The following is a 20973-nucleotide window of genomic DNA, read 5'->3' as shown; positions in this document are numbered from 1 at the left end:
GGATATATTCAATTTATGATGGCTTTATTGGGACTTAACCCCCTCATAACTCGAAGATCTATACCTCATATATTCAAGGAGATAGAGGAAAGCACCAGCATGTTAAGAAGAGACATGGAAAATATAAAAAAGACCTGAATTAAACTTCTAGAAGTGAAAAATACATAGGAGATGAAATATACACTGGACGGGATTAACATCAGAGTTGACACTGAAAAAGAAAACATTGCTGAAATCAAAGATTTACCATCCAAAATGACACAAAGGAAGAAAAAGACCAAAATCAGTGAACAGAGAATGAGCAATCTATTGTTCAACTTCAAGTTGCCTAATAAACATGCAATAGGATTCCTAGGAGAGGAAAGAAATGATGGGACAGAAAAAATGTTTGAAAAACTAATGCCAAAAATCTTTCTAATTTGATGAACATGTAAATCCACAAATCAAAAAAATTCAATGAACTTCAAGCATAAGAAACATGAAGAAAATTACGCCAAAGCACATCATAATCAAGTCATAAAAAACCAGCCAGCCAAAAAAAAATATATATATATATAAACATATAGAGGAACAAATAACAGCAGACTTCTCCTCAAATTATACAAGCTAGAAGACAGTGGAAGAACATATTTAAAGTACTGAAAGAAATTGTCAATCTACATTTCTATACTTGACAAAATATCATTGAAAAGTGAAGGTAAAATATATTACAGACCCAAAAGCTAAAAGAATCCAGCACTAGCAAATCAGCACTACAAGAAATATTATAGGAAGTCCTTCTGGAAAGAAAGGAAAATAATACCAGAGGGAAATCTAGATCTACACAGAAATGAAGAGCACTGGAAATGGTAAATGCATGAGTAAGTAAAAACAATTACTTACTTAGTTTGTAAATCTCTTTAAAAGATAATTGATGACTGGAAACACCCCAAATATTCATCAGCAGGTAAATAGTTAAGCAAATTGTGGCATATCCATACAGTCAAATACTCCTCAGCGATAAAAAGAAATGAGCTCTTAATACATACAACAACATGGTGGAATCTCAAACTAATCATAGTGAGTAAAAGAAGCCAGACAAAATCAAGTATAAGTTGTATGATGCTCTAATATAAAATTCTATGAAATGTAAATTAATGTATAGTAACAGAAAGTACATCAGTGGTTGTTGAGAGTAGAGCGCCAATAGGGAGAGGCAGGATAGAGGGATTACAAATAGAAATGAGAAAACTGACCAGAGGTGATGGATATATTTATTATTTTTACTGTGAGATTAAGAACAGATTAGTGGTTGTCAATTTTAAATATGTGCAGTATGTCAATTATATCTCAACCTGTGCTGAGGAATGTAATTGTCAAATAAGAATCTATCATCCAAGAATGAAGGGGAGCAATGACTTGTTCAGACATCCAAAAATTAAGAGTTTACCATCTGTAGACTGTTAGCTTACATTTTAAGTTCTAGCCAATGAAATTATATAAAAGATATATTATGTATATGTATTCAAAAGAATGCAATAAAAAGTATTATACTTACAGGGGATAAAATTTTATACCTGAAATCTCAAGAGAATCAACTGAAAACTAATAAAAATAGAGTGAGTATTCAGTGATGTGGCTGATTACAGATTCATACCCCAGTAGTAAATAAACAAACATCAACTTTAAAATGGGGAAAACCACGTTTATAATGCTATCAAAAAGATAATATGTAGTAATAAACTTGAATCCATAGGATCTATGTGAAAATGATTTTAACCTCTATTAAAGAACATTTAAAGGACTTGAATTAATGATAAGACATACATTGCTTTCTTCCTTTTGGATAAGAAGACTTGAAATTGGTGTACATTTTATACTTTAGAAATAAATAATTCTACTGAAAATAACAGTAGAAAAATCTACTGATTTTTCAGAGGAGTAAAAGGTGATTTTAACATTCATCTGAAAATGTCAACATGTAAGATAGCCAGGAAAATTCTGAAAAACAAGTCATAACTATCTGGTCTAGCCCCACCAGATAGTTAAATACAGTATTAAATTACTGTTTAAAATATATTATGTATCTACTAATAATTATACCAATTTTGGTACTGATGTATAGAAAGTTCAATCAGTAGAACAAAGCAGAAAATTCAGAAAGAGACCCAAATGCATACATAAATTTTTTCATTGTAAATAAGTAGTCTTGAAAATCAGGTAGGCCATTCAATAAATAAAGATAGGTCATTTAATAAATGTTTTGGGGATGAGTAACTGGCCATCAGAAAAGTAATCTCCTTAAGCCAAAATAAATTCTAGATGATAAAAATATAAATGTATAGAGAAAAACCATGAAAAGTGCTAGAAGAAAACATGAGAAATATTTAGGCTTTGCTAAAGATGGCATAAAATTCAATACCCATGTAAAAACAAAACAAAAAAGTTGATAAATTTGATTATATAAAAATATAGAAAAAATACAAATGACAGTCTGCAATAACTTGACAAATAAGACTAGTTTCTATAATGTGCAAAGTGCTCATACATAAACAAGAAATGGAAGAAAACACTGGACAAATTTACAAAGGTTAAGTACTGGTAGTTCACAAAGAAATATAAGTGTCTTTAGAATAAAAAGGTGTCCAACACTCATTATTAAAGAAATGAATATTAAAGCAGTATTTTTCCTATTAGATCAACAAATATCAAAGAATTGTATAAAGCAAAATGTTAGTGAAAATGTTGGGAGACTGGAGTTCTCATATACTGTTGGTGTGAATGTAAATTGGTTAACCATTTTTGGAAACCATTTGCAATCAAAACTTAAAATGCATATTCTTTTGCCAAGCAATTTCAATTCTGAGAATTCATTCTACAGATATAATCATGCATGTGTACAAAGAAGTATTACTACGGTCATTAAAGTTTGTTTTGAAATAGTAAATGCTGAAAGCCTAATGTTCATTAATAAGAAAATAGTCAAATTAATTGTTATATAGCCCTAAAAATGGATACTTTTTTCCTTTGTAAACTATTATACTATACTAAAAACAATTATGTATATCTATATGGAATGGCCTCCAAGGCACAGTGTGAAATGGAAAAAATACTAAGGTACAAAATATTGTGAAATGTGCTTCCACTTCTTTTGAAAAATGATTAGATTAATTCTGGAAGGATACTCAAAGAAAATGTTAACACTCTGTCTAAATGGGAGGTGGGACTCTGAGGGAATTAAGCTAAAATTTTAAAATTAAAAGTTATTTTAAAGAAAAGTAAATTGGAGATGGATACTACAGTATCCAGAGAACACTGTTAGAGCATAACATTGCATAGTATATACAATAATAAAACTCAGTCTTAATCTTTTTAACCAAACAATTTAAACTCAACGTATTAGGATATTTCCCCCTCAAAAGGAATAGATTCAAATTATTCATTATAAGTTTTCACATGACTTAGAAAATATATACTGTATGTACAGTTCATTGTGAAAGGAATATTCAGACACAAAAACATTAAGAAGTGATTATTGGTTTGCAAGTGTTTTACAAGGAAGTTCAGAATTTGAAGAACTGGCTCACTGAATGTAAATTACAGCAGGTGTTTGAAAGAAACAAAAAACTCATAAGCTTTTTCAAAGTTCAGGTAAATTTGTTCATACTGGGAGAGGGGGGATGATTTTACCCACATGATTATTATATCTTTAGACATTAGTTTTGCAAATTTCAGGAATTACAACATTTTGTTAAGCAATGAGCAATTTAGCAACACAAGATTTCATCTCTTTGGAGACTATTTAGATAGACTAACTTCTTTCTTATTTGTTTCTCAGCATACACTGTGGGTTCACCCCTACACACACACTCTTCCCACTCTTAACATGGGACTTGAAGTGAACACTTACTTATGTGGTGCAGGGTAAGGTGTCAGTTTGCTTCTTCATCATCAATCAGGATATACTGGTGTTTTAATGTTACAATTTTTTGTTATTTCAAGTTATGGTCCAAGATGACAACATAGCAGACTTTTGAACTCACCTCCTCCCACTGATACACCAAATCTAAAGCTCTAAATGGAGCAATTTCCTCTGAAAGATGTCCAGAAGTAGCTGATTAACTTCTAAACATTGGATGAATGAGAAAATACCCATGCGGAAACAGGTCTTGGCATACTCTCAAATACTGGGAGCCACTGAGAACAAAAATGAGCTTGGACAATCACAAAGGATTTAGAGACTACCAAGAGCTCATGCCAGGCTGAATGCTAAGGGTCACCTCCTGTAAAATGCCACTCCATCAAGCCTGGGGGAGGCCACAGCTTTGTCTATTGTGTAGAAACCAACACAAGGAAAACAAAGAGGGAGGAACATAATCCAAACAAAAGAAAAAGGTAAACTCCAGAAACAGAACTTAGTGAAACAGAGATAAGTGACTTACCTGATAAAGTGTTCAAAATAAGAACAATGCATTGAACAATGAATTTAAACAAAGAGATAGAAAATATATGAAAGTACCAAAAAGAAATCACAAACCTGAAGAATACAATAACTGCACAGAAAAATAGAGGCATTCAACAGACTGGATGGAGCAGAAAAGGATCAGTGAACTGTAAGACAGGAGAGTGGATTACATATAATCAGAAAAAAAAAGAGAGTGAAGATTACTTAGGGGACTTATAGGACAACATCCAGTGGACCAGTATTTGCATTATAGGGATCCCAGATGGAGAAGAAAGAGAAAAGGAAGAAACTTATTTGAAGAAATACTGGCTGAAAACTTCCGTAATCTGGGGAAGGAAACAGACATCTAGATCCAGGAAGCCCAGAAAGTTCAAAATAAGATAAATCCAAAGAGACCTATATCAAGACACATAATTGTCCAAAGTTAAAGACAAGGACAGAACCTTAAAAGTAACAAGAGAAAAACAACTTGTTATCTACAATGGAATTTCCCATAAGACTATTAGCAGATTAGCAGAAAATTTGTAGGCCATCATGGAGTGGCATGATATATTCAAAGTGCTAAAAGAAGGAAAAAAACCTGCCAAATAAGTAACCTCTACCCAGAAAAGTTGTTCTTCAGAATTGAAGTAGAGATAAAGAGTTTTCCAAACAAGCAAAAGCAGAAAGAGTTCATCACCACTAGACTGGCCTTGGAAAAGTTATTAAAGGGATTTCTTTAATTTGAAACAAAAGGGTGTTAATTAGTAACAGGAAAACATATGAAAGTATAAATCTCACTAAGTAAATATATAGTAGAATTAAGAATAATCTAATGTTGTAATGGAGGTGGGTAAATCAGTTATAAATCTAGTATGAAGGCTAAAAGACAAAAGTAGTAAAAATAACTATAGCTAAAATAATTTCTTAAAGGATACACAAGATAAAAAGATGTAAATTATGATGCCAAAAATACAAAATTTGGGAGGGAGGGTAAAAATATACAGCTTCAGAATGCATTTGAACTTAAGTTGTTATGAACTTAAAATAGACTGTTATAAATATGTTTGTATACCTAAAACTAATACAGTTGTTCCTTGGTATCATTGGGGGATTGGTTCTAGGACTCCATGCTGATACCAGAATCTGCAGATGCTCAAGTCCTTTCTATAAAATGTCATAGTATGGTTGGCCCTCCATACCTGAGGGTTCCGTGGTTGGTTGAATCCATGGATGTGGAACCCATGGACACAGAGGTACAATGTTATGTGTCAAAAAATACATCAAGTTTTAAGGAATTAAAATAATGGTTTATATAAGCCTCATGGTAACCACAAAGCAAAAACTTATATTATATACATAAAAGAGAAAGGAAATCTAATCATACCACTACAGGAAAGCATCCAATCACAAAGGAAGAGAGCAAGAAAAGAAAGAAACAGCACTTATAAACAGCCAGAAAACAATTAACAAAATGGCAGTAAGTTCATACCTATCAATAGTTCCTCTAAATACAAATGGACTAAATTATTCAATGAAAAGACAAAGAGTGGCTTGAATGGATTTATTGGGTTGGCCAAATAGTTCATTTGGGTTTTCCCCGTAACAGCTTATGGAAAAACCTGAATGAACTTTTTGGCCAGCACAACTTAAAAATAAATAAATAAATATTAAGAGTTATAGAGGCAGAAATAGACAACAGTAGAAATAGTAGGGGAATATCCCAATTTCATCAAATGACAGTTCATCCAGACAGAAAATCAACTAATGTGTCAAATAAGAAATCAAAAGAAAAATTAAAAATCTCTTGACACAAATGAAAATGGAAATACAATATAACAAAACTTATGGTATGCAGCAAAAGCAGTTCTAAGAGGGAAGTTCATAGTGATAAATGCCTACATTAAGAAACAAAATCTCAAACAACCCAATATACCTCAGGAACTGGAAAAAAGGACAAATGAAGCCCAAAATTAGTAGAAGGAGGGAAATAAAGATCAGAACAGAAGTAAATGAAATAGAGACTAAAAAGACAGTAGAAAAGATCAAACAGCTGATTTTTGAAAATACAAAATATACAAACCTTTAGCCAGATTCAAAGAAGAGAGGACTAAAATAAATAGTCAGAAATGAAAGAGGAGACGTTACAACTGGTACCACAAAAATACAAAGAATCGTAACATTCTACTATGAGAAATTGTATGCCAACAAATTGGAGAACCTAGAAGAAATAGATCAATTCTTAGATACAACCTCCTGGGACCAAGTCATGAAGAAATACAAAATCTGAACAGACCAGTTACTAGTAAAGAGATTAAATTAGTAATCAAACACCTCTTCACTGGTCAATTCTACCAAACATTAAAAGAATTAACAACACTCCTTCTCAAATTCTTCCAAAAAATAAAGAGGAGGGAATACTTCCAAACTCATTTGACAAGGCCAATATTACCCTGATACCAAAACCAGAAAAGGACACTACAAGAGAAGAAAATAACAGGCTAATATCACTGATGAACATAGATACAAAATCCTCAACAAAATATTATCAAACCAAATTCAGCAGTACATTAAGAGGATCTTATGATCAAGTAGAATTTATTACAGGGATGAAACGATGTTTCAACATATGCAAATTAATGTGATATATCATATTAACAAAATGAAGAAAAATTATATGATCATCTTGATAGATGCAGGAAAAACGTTTGACAAAATTCAGTATCTGTTTTTAATAAAAATTCACAACCAAGAGAGCATAGAGGGAATGTGCCTCAACACATACTGAAGACCATAAATTGACAAGGCCACAACTAACACCGTACTTAGAAGTGAAAAGCCGAAAGCTTTTCCTCCAAGATCAGGAATAAGACAAGGATGCCCATTCTTGCCACTTTCATTTAACATAATACTGGAAGTTCTAGCCAGAGCAATAAGGCAAGAAATATAAAGGGCATCCAAATCAGAATAGAAGAAGTAAAACTTTCTCTATTTGCAGATGACATAATCTTTACAGAAAACCACAAAGACTCCACCAAAAACTGTTAGAACTAATCAACAAATTCAGCAAAATTCCAAGATAGAAAATCAATATATAAAAGTCAATTGCGGGCTTCCCTGGTGGCATAGTGGTTGAGAGTCCACCTGCCGATGCAGGGGACACAGGTTCGTGCCCCGGTTCGGGAAGATCCCACATGCTGCAGAGCAGCTAGGCCCGTGAGCCATGGCCGCTGAGCCTGCGCATCCAGAGCCTGTGCTCCGCAACGGGAGAGGCCACAACAGTGAGAGGCCTGCGTACCAAAAAAAAAATTTTTATAAGTCAATTGCCCAGCTTCCCTGGTGGTGCAGTAGTTGAGAGTCCGCCTGCCGATGCAGGGGACACGGGTTCGTGCCCCGGTCCGGGAAGATCCCACATGCCGCAGAGCGGCTGGGCCCGTGAGTCATGGCCGCTGAGCCTGCACGTCTGGAGCCTGTGCTCCTCAATGGGAGAGGCCACAACAGTGAGAGGCCCGCATACCGCAACAAACAAACAAAAAAGTCAATTACCTTTCTATACACCAACAACAAATTATCAGAGAAATTAAGAAAAGAATAAAATATCCAGGAATAGATTTTACTGGGGAGTTGAAAGATCTAGACACTGAAAATAAGATGTTAATGAAAGAAACTGAATAAAACACAAATAAATGGAAAGATATTCTGTGCTCATGGATTGGAAGAACTAATATTTTTTAAACGTCCATACAGATTTAATGCAACCCCCTATGAAAATTCCAGTGGTATTTTTCACAGAAATAGAACAATCCTAAAATTTGTATGGAACCATGAAGGACCCCAAAGAGTCAAAGCAATCTTGAGAAAGAAGAACAAAGCTAGAGGCATCACATTTTCTGGTTTCAAACTGTTTCAAAGTTATAGCAATCAAAACAATATGGTATTGGCACAAAAACAGACACAGATCAATGGAACAGAAGAGAGATCCCAGAAATAAATTCATGCATATATCGTCAATTGATTTACAACAAAGAAGCCAAGAGTATACAATAGGGAAAGTATTCTCTTTCAAAATATTCTGGTGCTGGGAAAACTGGACAGCCACATGCAAAAGAATGAAACTTAACCTCTGTTTTACACCATACAGAAAAGCAACTCAAAATGGATTAAAGACTTGAATGTAAGACCTGAAACCTTAAAACTTCTAGAAGAAAACATAGGCAATATGCTCTTTGACATCAGTCTTAGCATTATTTTTTTTGGATTTGACACTAAAAGCAAAATTAAACTACATCAAACTAAAAAAGCTTCTGCACAAATGAAACCATCAATAAATGAAAAGTCACCCTACAGAATGGGAGAAAATATTTGCAAATCATATATTTTATAAGGGATAATATTCAAACTATATAAAGAGGTCATACAACTCAGTAACAAAAATCAAACAATCTGATTTAAAAAATGGGCAAAGGTATTGGAGTGGTGGTGTGATGAACTGGGAGATTGGGATTGACATATATATACTAATATGTATAAAATAGATAATAAGAACTTACTGTATAAAAAAATAAATAAAATAAAATTCAAATAAAAAAAAATAATAAGGGAGGAAGGGAAAGAAGAGTTACCTCTGAACTATAAAAGTAAGCAAGGGTTATGTGGGTTTTCATATATTTTAACTAACTGTTTGATACTGGCTACATTTTATATAGTTCAAAGCAAAGCCTTTTTATTTCATTTGTTTTCATGAATTTTAAAATCCAATACTTATTTTGATTTAGTATTATGTTGAACATTTATTTCACCATAGAATCACCCTCTGTGGCATAGGCATAATACTAATTTTCATTTTCTAGGAATCGTATGGTATATTAAAAAGTTTAACAAGACTAGTGTATCAAGTATTAAATTAAATCTTCATTTACATACTACTATAAAGCTTTGGCAAGGACTATGTTAAAAACAATTTCAACTGGAGTCAATAAGCCATTTTTCAGTAAATCACTATTGTACCTTACTCTATATAATATATACAATAAATCAAATACTGATTTAAAGATACAAGAGAATCAGCTAATTTAAAGAAACTTGTAATTTTTTTAGATTTGAGAATCTTTCTGTAAAATAAAGAGTAACAATTTCCCATTTGCTCTAATCTGCTTATTGTTTTAAGGTTGAATTTTTTAGAATGTTGAATTTTCTCTAAATGGCATAGAGCACTACAGCTGAGATAAAACATCATTGTAATCAGGAAGCAGTTGTAGGAAACAAACCATTCCATTTATATTATGCAGAAAGTGACTTAATACAAGAAACTAGGTGCTTATCAAGTCATTGAAAGATGGAGACGTAAACTCTAAGCTTGGCCTACAGGTATGACTTTCAGAATAAGGCCACCAAACAGACATACCAGGGAAGCAGACAACTTTGCTACTGTTAGAAACAGAATCAGAAGACTACTGCCAATCAATTGTTGAACTGAAGAGCACATTGTTATAAGATCAGCATTCTACTACAACTGCCTCTTGACATACAGAAAGCTTGTGACTGGACACTGGAATGTTGCTTCCAAAAACAAAACAAAGTAAAATCTCCATTGCAATAACACCAAAGCAGCATAAATATTGCTTCCATCCCATTTTCAAAATCACTTGCCAGACATTTTGAAGCCCTGAGCCACTATGTAAAAAAGGCCACCATGCTATGAGGAAGCCCAAGCCTTCTAAAGAAGCCACCATTGACAGTCCCAACTGAGCTCAACCTTTGCATCATTCTAGCCCAGGCCATGTGAGTAAAGAAGCCTCCAAAAGGGGCTTCCCTGGTGGCGCAGTGGTTGAGAATCTGCCTGCTAATGCAGGGGACACGGGTTCGAGCCCTGGTCTGGGAAGATCCCACATGCCGCGGAGCAACTGGGCCTGTGAGCCACAACTACTGAGCCTGTGCGTCTGGAGCCTGTGCTCTGCAACAAGAGGCCACGATAGTGAGAGGCCTGCGCACCGCGATGAAGAGTGGCCCCCGCTTGCCACAACTAGAGAAAGCCCTCACACAGAAACGAAGACCCAACACAGCAAAAATAAATAATAAACTCCTAACCCCAACATCTTCTTAAAAAAAAAAAAAAAAGAAGCCTCGAAAAGATTCCAAGCCCTCAGCCATTCAAGCATTCCTGACTAATGCCACAGACATCATGGATATAATATCCCCACCTTGCCTTAGTCTAAGTCCTTGCCCACAGAATCTGTAAGCATAATAAAATGATTGTTATTTTACATTATTAACATTTGGAGTGGTTTTTATGCAACAAGAGCTAAGCGAAACACATCATAGATATTTTATAAGTTTCAACAAGCATTTCAGAAACATTTTTAAAGATTATAATACTCTATTATGTAATATATACCACAGTGTACCTAAAAGTTTATGCTAAATTGTAAAGGAGAGCTGGTTTCCAATTTTTATCTATAACTTAAACTATACTGAATAATTTTATCAATAGAGGTTTTTATTTCTCTTTTGTATTTAGCATTATTTCTTTATCATAAATTTCCAGAATGACTGTGTCCGGGCTATAACCAAATTTCTTTATAAGTGTTTTGTATCTACTCATATCTATCTTGAATATTTACTGTGGTTTTAAAAAAATTAAAGCAAATTAACTTCCATATATTTAAAAATTTTTAGCAACAACAAAAAAAATCCTTTAAGTTAATCAGCCCTATTGAAAACAGAAGAATATGGCCAAAAACTCTGGGCTACCCATGTATAGTAATTTCAGCCAGACCTCATGAGTCAATCATGAGGAGCTGGGGAAAATGTGGCCATACAGTGGGTAGGGGGAAAAAAAGACCCAGCATATTGAGTAATCTAATAATTGATACTGCCCTATTATGAGCGCAAATGAAACAATATTCACATGAAACAGCCACCAAATGATGGTAATAGATAGGCAGGGACCTTGGCTTAGCAAGTCCAGAGTCCTGGCTAAGTGAACAAATTTTACTGTTCTCAGAGCTCTGCTATATACTTTTGTACCTAGATAAGAGAGCGTGAAGAGGACTGTAATCCATCCCACATTACTCTGGATAAGCCCTAGAACAAGGCTTCACACCTGTGGAAGGGGCAACTTTTCCTAACTGGTATGCCCAGAGGGGGGCAATTTGTACCTCCAAAGTAGTCATTCTAAGTCTTTGTTACTGGCAGCTATTGCCCTCAGTGTTCTTCCTATTTATAAGACTAGATTTGTTAGCAAAGGAGGGCTAGAGCTCTTGACTTCTGCTTCCCCCTAGCTAACTCATCGTGTGATATTTGTGCCTTTCCATTCAGGAAATCTGATTTCAGAGATCTAGGTTAATATGGATGACTGGTCCCAAAGGGCTTGGATCTCAATGTACATTATACAGGCTACTCCTAAACCCTACGAAATATGCCATCAAAATTGCTACTCCTTACCAAATATTTTAGCTGACCCTGTGGCCTAGTTTTTAAGCATACAGACACTAAGTGAGGAAAATCTGGATTAGAATCCTGTCTCCATGAATACTACTTATGTAATATTAGATGATTTTCTGAACACTTTTTTCTGACCTTCATTTTCCTCACCTGCAAAAATCAGGATAATAAAGCACCTACCTTGCATAGTTGTTGTGAAGATTAAATGAATAATGTGTATAAAATACCTAGCATTTAAGTATTCAATAAATGTTAACTCATTTTTAAAAAATAGTAAAACAGGGCTTCCCTGGTGGCGCAGTGGTTGAGGGTCTGCCTGCCGATGCAGGGGACACGGGTTCGTGCCCCGGTCCAGGAAGATCCCACATGCTGCGGAGCGGCTGGGCCCGTGAGCCATGGCCGCTGAGCCTGCGCGTCCGGAGCCTGTGCTCCGCAACGGGAGAGGCCACAACAGTGAGAGGCCCGCATACCGCAAAAAAAAAAAAAAAAAATTATGCAAAAGAAAGTCTAATACTATAACCTATTTTGTATTGCTATTAAATGGCAGAATACATAATGAGGACATAGAATAAATTTTAAACTATGTTAACTAGTCAAATTTTAAAAACGAATCTTATATTTAATAAATATCATGAAAAATTTGGCTAAATACTTTGGCAAAATTGAAATTGTGACTAAATACTAAAATAGCACGGACTTAGCCATCTTTATATGTTTTGAAAAAAGGAATTCTCTTCATTTATTAATCTACACACTTAGATTCCTTTATATTAAGATTTAATTATGATACTTATGCTGCCTTCTTCCTCTTGGTACAGATCATGTAAATGGACACTGCACAAGTCCAACTTCTCAGATTTGCAGTTCTGGAAAACGTCTTTCCAGTGCTGATGTTTCAAAAGTAAATCGCTGGGGTCCTGGAAGACCACCATTTCGAAAAGCACAGTCAGCTGCTTGCATGGAGATTTCTTTGCCAGTTACAACAGAAGGTAGGTTAAACATACAAATTTTTGTGGATACAATTAAAATTTGACATACCACAGTAACAGGAGCTGGAGGATAAGGGATGGTGGTCAAGTGTGAAAGATCTGAAAAACTATGGTCAACTAGACAGTGAGCAGCTGAGAACCTGGTTGAGCCATGGCCATGACTCCAAATCCATTCCTCACTACACCTCTTTCATCTCTAAAACCAGAATGGCTGTTTATGAGTAGGCTTTCACCTCCTCTGTACAAAGTGAGACCTATGTCTTAATCTGCACTCCCAGTTTCTTTCCATCTCAATGGTAAGCCTCTTAGTGTCTCTATCTGTAGATAGTTATTTAATGTCTTATAACCTTAGTTTCCTCAACTGTTAAGTGAATGTGACCAAGAAAAAGGGAAGACATTAAATTCTAAAGTTTGCAATCTCATCTTCATATGTTTGAAAAAGGGAGGATTATTTGCTTACTTATGGAATTACTGTTAGGGGCAGGGAGTAAAGTACAAGAGCCAGAAGGCCTAAAATTAAGACACACACACACACACACACACACACACACACACACACACACACACACACACACACACACACACACACACACACGGGAGTCCTGTAACTGCTGCTATTGTCTTGCTGATAAAAAGCTTTGGGACTAGAAATAGGAAAAAATAATCTTAGGAATATGCTATGGTAATTCTATGCTATAAAGTAATTCACCATTACCACCCCTCAAAAAACTTGGTAGTAATGATCTATATTATTCTTCAAATTTTTAGGGACTTCCCTGGTGGTCCAGTGGTTAAGGCTCTGCACTTCCACTGGAGGGAGCGTGGGTTCGATCCCTGGTTGGGGAACTAAGATCCCACATGCCATGCAGCTTGGCCAAGTAAAAAAAGAAAATTTTTAGTTTTTTCCTTTAACACTATGCCATACTAAATTTGGTCCAGATGATCTTCTCTCACAGGTGCCTATGAATAGCAACCTAGAAACATTAGCTAGGAATGTTATAATGGAAGCAAAATGTAAAGGTTATAAAGGAAGTAGTACTTTTAATCACTGGATTGAATTGGGAATTTTGAGTTTTAGACTTTTCTGCCTCTAACTTGTTGATTCTGGAAAATTACTTAACTCTATGTCTCTGTCTCCAAATCTGTAAAATATATAGATTATATCCAAGCTCCCTCTCAGATCTAAATTCTATTACAAACAATTATTTGTATAAACTTGCTGAGGGATAGAAGGGGGAAATTAGGAATATTATATTTTGGTTTGTAGAAAAAGGGATAGTCTGGGGAACTTATATTTGGTTTTATTGTATATTATTTTATTTATATATTATATTATCTCTTTTTATAAAAATGAGTCACACTTATACCTATCAAAAAGAAAAGGAGAGGGAAGGCAGTAGAAAGAGGAATATGAGGAACTTGTACTCTGGAGTGATTATATGAACAATACAACCTTCCTAATATTTACCTGAGGTGGTGAGTTTCTGCTTGTTGGAGCGTTACACATATGTAAGAGTTGATGAGCAGGAGAATCTGAAACCACCTTGTTTCCTTTAAGTGGGCTGAAGCCCTCTCAGAAAGATTATTGGTGGGGTGGCATTGTCTATGACTCTGTATTTGGCCCTAGGCAAAGCCAAGACTGTATTTGGATTCAAAGTAGGCAGCTTGTAACTAGTTCAGGGAGATAACATTTGCTCTTTAGTCTTGGTGTAAATATAAATAGTTCAATTTTTACAATTTTAATTACTCCAAATATAACAAAATCAGAGGAATGTATTTACCACAGAACATTTGTGACCCTTCAGGTAAGTAGCCACAATGTTGTCAGTAAGTGGGAATTGTCAAGAAATCATTAGAAGTACTTCCAACAATTGAGAGATAGGAGGGAAACATAATTAAAGCTGCACCAGAAGTTCTTGCAACCTTAACTATTTAGACTAAACATCTTTTTTTTCTAGATTAGAGAATTTCAACTAACTTGTGAGGTGAGGTAGAGAGAAAAACACAGTGGACTGGAACTCTGGAGACTCAAGGTCTAGTTCCAGCTCTTCCTACGTTTATGATTTACACTTCTGGACTTGTCTCTTCATCTTCAAAATAAGCTGGTGAACTGGATAAACTGCCTTACAGATCAGTTAACAACGAATCAAGTTCTACTTCTCCCCCATAATTTTGGTTTTCACTTACTAAGTTTGACTTTACTTGTTCTGGAAACACACTAAAACTAAATTTTTGGTTTTTAAATTTCCATAGAAAGTCGAGAAAATTCCTATAATCGCTCCAGAAGCTCTAGCATCTCCAGTATTGACAAAGATTCTAAAGAAGCGATTACAGCACTATACTTCATGGAGTCCTTTGTTCGGAAAAATGACTGTACTATCTCCCCTTGTTTGTTTGTTGGAACTAGTCTGGGAATGGTGTTAATCATCTCCCTAAACCTACCTTCAGCAGATGAACAAAGATTTACAGAGCCAGTCATGGTATTGCCAAGTGGTAAGAGTTTTTATTTATTCCTTCATTGCTACTTTTTCAAATTTAAATATATGGTATTTTAAAACATTTAATTTGTATTGATCTGGAGCAAAGATTTAAGGATTCTGTATAATAGGAACTATTAAGAATTTTATAAATCATATACTATCCCAAGTATTGCAGCTTACTTGCAGGGTGAAATAGTCAACCATTTCTATGGTAATAAATTGTGGAACTCCCAACCTAAACAATGCTTTGGGAAATAAGTTTCTGAAAAGCATTTAGGAAAGCCTTAAAGCGAAAGTTTAAAATTTTTAATGAATTGAAGCATTTCTCCAAAGTTACATGCCAGATCAGAGCCTATGAGTGTTTTACATCATCCTTAAAGAACTCAGATGATTAAGTTGGAAGCAGTCTGACTTGAGGTGGCTTTCTGAATTCATTGATAATCTGTGCCCATCTTGTTTTGAAGCCATGCCACACAATTTCTTCCCTTTTTCTCCTAGTACCTAGAGAATTTGACCCACATTATGAGTATTGTTGCTAAAGTATATGTTGTATTCTGTTCCTACTTGACTTGTCTTTTTCCTTTTAAAGAGATGTGTGATTCCTTCTGTTATTCCTTTGAGTATTTTAAAATTTATTCTGATCAATAGTTTTTTCATATATAGAAAAGAGAGTAAAAGTTATCTGAAAAACATTTCTTAAGTAAAAATTTTATTAATATATAGGATAAGGGATTTTATTTTAAAAGAACACATATATGGCATGGTAGGTTAGATAGAGTTCTGTTTTCTTTGTTAACTGGTATGCTAAATTCATATAGATGGATTGTAACTTACTGTAGGTAGAACAGTCCGCTCTCTACTAGTGAGGCAAATTCAGATAAACATATTGTATTTTGTGTGTGTATGGCTTAAAAAACAGAAGTTTATTTTCTCACACTTCTGGAGGCCCAAGATTAAGGTGTTGGCAGGGCTGGTTTCTTCTGAGGCTTCTCTACTTGGCTTGCAGTTGGCCACACTCTCACCATATTCTCACGTGGCTGTCCCTCTGTGTGCTTGTACCCCTGGTGTCTCCCCATGTTTCCTAATCTCTTCTTAGAAAGGCATTTGACAGTTTGGATGAGGGCCCACCCTATCAGCCTCATTTTAACTTAATCACCTCTTTAAAGGCTCTGTCTCAAATATGGTCACATTCTAAGTCAATGGAGTTTAGGCCTTCAACATATGAATTTGGCGTGGGGGAGGACAAAATGCAGCCCATAACATGCACCGTATTTTAAAAGTTAATCTGTTAGGATCACTAGATTTTAATTGTAAACATATTTCAAAATAAGAAAATATCTTTTATTATAGTTCTAATTTTAAGGAAATATGTGTAATTCTCTTATACTGGTTGAGAGAGAGCCAGATCAGTAAGGTCAAAATGAATTTTTAAGTATTAATTCAATCCATTATTTAACTCAATAAATTTGTATACAGATTGGATACCGAATATATGCCATGTATTCATCAAATTTAAAGGTAAAAATCAAACTCCTGTATACACAAGTTTACAACTGTGAGTGAAAGACAGTTTTCTAATAAGAGATTTTCTAACGAATGTGGTTTTCTATGCCACAAACATAGAAATAAACAAGTGTCTGGAACTAATTTAATGGATCTCTCAGTACTATAAGAAAGTTCTTCAACATTCTTAGCAAATAGACTTAGACTTAAAATGATGGCAAAATACAAAATAAGTATATATTTAACTTAATATTCTGGCATCTGGTTCATAAATATTTGCATACTCTTTCCTTATCCATTTAAAGAGAGATAATGAGAAGCTATCTTCAAGTTTCTATGTCAGTATTCCATTCTTTCAAGATGTTAGTTAATATATCAGTATCACTTCATCAGTTGTAACGAATGTACCACACTAATACAAGACGTTAATAACAGGAAAGGACAAAGGGGGCATATGGGAACTCTCTGTACTATCTGCTCAATTTTCTGTAAACCTAAGATTGCTCTAAAAAAATTAAGTCTATTAAGCAGTACCTATAAGGGAGGAAACTATGAGTCTAGGTTCAGATCTGTTTTATAATTAACCACTGAAAGAGAAATAGCCTAATTGGAAGCCATAATTTATGACAATAAAAAGAAAAAAGGAAGGTGGAGTTTCATAAGAAAATATAGAGGAACTTCCCTGGTGGTCCAGTGGTTAAGAATCCGTCTTGCAATGCAGGGGACACTGGTTCGATCCCTGGTCGGGGAACTAAGATCCCACGTGCTGCGGGGAACTAAGCCCACGCGCCGCAACTACTGAGCCCATGCGCCACAACTAGAGAGCCCGAGTGCCACAACTATAGAGCCCACGTGCTCTGGAGCCTGTGCACCACAACTAGAGAGAGAAGCCAGCACGCCCGCGCACTGCAACAAGATCCCGGGTGCCACAACTAAGACCCGACGCAGCAATCAATCAATCAATACATACATACTACAACAAGAAAGGGTTGCAAGTGGAATAGTCTGATAGAACTTAAAAAAGAAAGAAAAAGAAAAACTATAGAGATGACAGAAAGCCAATTCAAATTTAAAGTAGAAAACTTGTCCCCTCTTCCTCACATCTCACTTCCTGACTCCTTCTTCACCTTCTTTCCATTATCTACTCTCCACTAGTCTCCACTGTTCCACTAGTCCCTGCCCTATCGGTATTGCTCTAGATTATGGGAACCATTTTTAAAGGTTTGGAATCAGAGGCATTTCCCTCTTCTGTTGCCAGTGCTAAAGTGGGTGACATGTTCTCAGGCTCTGAAGGCATTCTTCCCATCAAAACATTGTTAAATTACCTTTTATCAGTTGGCCTAGCAAAATTTATCTGAGTCTAGCAATTTCCTCAAAGTTGAATACAATCTATTTTGAAATTTATTCATCCATTCATTCAACATACATTTCCCAAGCTCATACTAATTAATTAGTCACTGGGGATACAATGGTGATCAGGACACAGAATGATCTTTATTCCCAGATTATATGTAGGGAAGAACAAAAGTAAACAGAAAATTACAATCAGGAAAGTAAAGAATACTGTGCAGCATAGGAGGTGGGGGTTTGGGAAAGACCTCTCTAACACAGCAGCCATCTGAAATGGGACCGGTTTGGAAGGGAGCTGTGCACAGTACTGATGTTTAAGAGTAATTTAAAGCAGCATGAGTAAAAACCTAGAGGTAAAAAAGAGCATGGCACAGCCAAAGCCTAGAGATAGAATGGTGCTAGTTGAGGCTGGAAAAGCAGGCAGGGGAAGATTAGAGGGCCTTACAACCATGTTAAGGAGCTGGAAAAGACTTCCTAGATCTGTGGGGTTTTTGTTTGTACAAAAAAAAAAAAATTGTGACGTGGTATGCTTTTTTATCTCAAACGCTGGTGCTTAAATTTTCTAATTGTAAAAAAATCCAAATACAGATGAAGATAAATGAAAATTATGCCACCAGCAAACATTCCCCCTTCTCTGTCGCATCTCCCCCTCCACACTTCTGCACCTAGAAATTTTACTCTCCAGCAGTAATTCTTTGAGAAATTTTCTGAGATTCTAATTTTAAAGCCACTTTATCGAAGTATGATTGACATATAAAAAGCTGTACATATTTAACGTAAACACCTTGATGAGTTTGGAGACAAGTATACATCCATGAAACCATGACCAACATCTATGCCATAAACTTATTTATAACCTCCAAAAGTTTCCTACCCCTCTAATTTTTTGAGACTCACTTTAAATCCTATGTCATTTCCATGTAATGCTTTGTGCTACCAGCTACAAATTATTCTGTAATTACCAATCCTGCCACATGAAGTGCCTATCACTGCTTTGTAAAAAAAAATTATTTTCATGCTTCATGATCAAACTAGAGATTTAAACTCATGATTAAACTAAAGATTTTCCATAATAAATTCATTCTGTTTACCCCCGAACTATTTCTTCTTGCTCTTCTCCCCATTTCTGTTAATAGTGCCATGATACTACCTAGATGACTTTCATCACTTCCGTTTCTTTTCTGATCCCTTTACTTACTGCCTCTGTACTGGTCTTATTACAATATTGTCTTCATCACCTAATTTCTATACACCATATTCTCTGATACCTTTCACTTACCCATAGAAGCAATTTCTTGAAAATCTTGGAAGTCAGTGATCTCTGTAAGCTCAGCTTTGTTCTACCTTTCTAATCTGATTTCCTGCTACTTCTCAGCACCAGCTCTCTGGTCCAACCAGTCTTATTTCCTCACTTCCCTTTTCTCTTTGCTACCTGTCAATCATCTATCATTGGTGGATATCATATGAACTTTTATGTTTGTTGCCAAAATTTTGGAAAACGTGTATCAAGTTTCTTGGGAGCTGTAAAATTTGGAAGAATTTTCTACAGACTAGCTCTTGGATCCAGACATTTCAAATTTCAAATCTTGTTTCTTCTACATTATCTATATATTTCTAATATTGACATAGTATATAATTTGTAATATGATCTTCAGCCCTGCACTTCCATGTCAGATTAATGCTGAGTTGCATCAGGGTGGTGGGAGTTTTCCTAGGAGCCATTCCTATACCTAAAAGGCTTTCAATAACCTAGACATGGTAGTGATTGTGAATCACGTACATAAGTCTACTAAATTCTAGATGTACCCCCATCTGAATTTCCCCTTGTCCAGATTCCTGAAATGCCTATTCACTACAATGTCACTTAACTGGAAAAAAATTACAGTGGAAAGAGAAAGGAGTTTAACTTGATTGTGGTTAAAATATTTTAGTTTCACAAACTTAAAACCCATGAACACGTGCCTCACTTAAAGAAGGGCTGATAAAGAAAAATTAAAAATGTAAGAGATAAAGATTTGTGTAGATGCACTTACCTCATTTTCTCTAGATTTTCCTTTTTGTATACTAAGGATATGATTTTAACTTACTAATTCAGTTTTTTATTACATATTATCTAAGCTTAGATATATTTGTTTACATATCATCTAAGCTTAGATATATTTGTTTTCATATGCAAAAGTATATCAGAGATGATCTTCTTGCCTTTATTCTTTTTCTTACAGTATTCTTGTGTTGTCCTTTGCCTGCTGACAAGAAATATCTCCTAGACTTACCCTCTACTCTAGACTTTTCCCAGCCCACTCCCTATGTCAGACTTACTTGCTAGCATTTAATTCCTTTAAAATCTAGCTCTCTGATGAAGAACAATTAATTTATGCAAATGTATAGATGAGTGAATGTGCTATCTCACAGATATAATATGAAACTAGTTAATAGGTTTTGTCTGGAGATCAAATGAGAAAGATGTAGTTTTTCATCTTAAGTCTAAACCTTGATGAGAAATTTCGCTCTATGCAAGTATTTAGTTAGGGCCTTTCCATGTAAGATGTGTATATTTCAAACATATTTGTGAAATTCATGCATTATATCTTAAAAACTAATACAGTAAGAATATAGTTCAAGCATAATGATTGTATTTGACTGAAGTATAATCACAGCTTAATACAGGAAAACAAATATACACACTCCACTTATAGGTAGCAGCTCTATTAGTTGTTTACAGTTCTTATTACTAGTTGTATTGCATGTGTTTGTAGCAATTCTGTTTTCCCCAAAGTAGATATAC

At 34.9% G+C, this 20973-nt stretch overlaps 1 protein-coding gene across 4 annotated transcripts in view; it reads left to right on the top strand.

Annotated features, from left to right (window-relative positions):
• The window catches only part of STXBP5L (syntaxin binding protein 5L), a gene marked incomplete at both ends in the record, with an annotated part of 357252 nt that overhangs the window by 320620 nt on the left and 15659 nt on the right, over positions 1–20973 (top strand). For 2 of the 4 annotated variants that reach the window (XM_082655374.1, XM_082655373.1), the window contains 2 exons: positions 12685–12855; positions 15109–15348. In XM_082655374.1, the coding sequence (XP_082511500.1) occupies positions 12685–12855; positions 15109–15348 (411 nt within the window). The remainder of the gene's footprint in view (positions 1–12684; positions 12856–15108; positions 15349–20973) is intronic. The other 2 variants (XM_082655376.1, XM_082655375.1) reach the window with 1 other exon arrangement.

This window comes from Grampus griseus (genome assembly GCF_964374135.1).
Source record: "Grampus griseus genome assembly, chromosome: 5".
NCBI classification, from domain to species: Eukaryota; Metazoa; Chordata; class Mammalia; order Artiodactyla; family Delphinidae; genus Grampus; species Grampus griseus.
The sequence above is the reverse complement of the archived record's forward strand: the minus strand, read 5'-3'. Positions and strand labels throughout refer to the sequence as shown.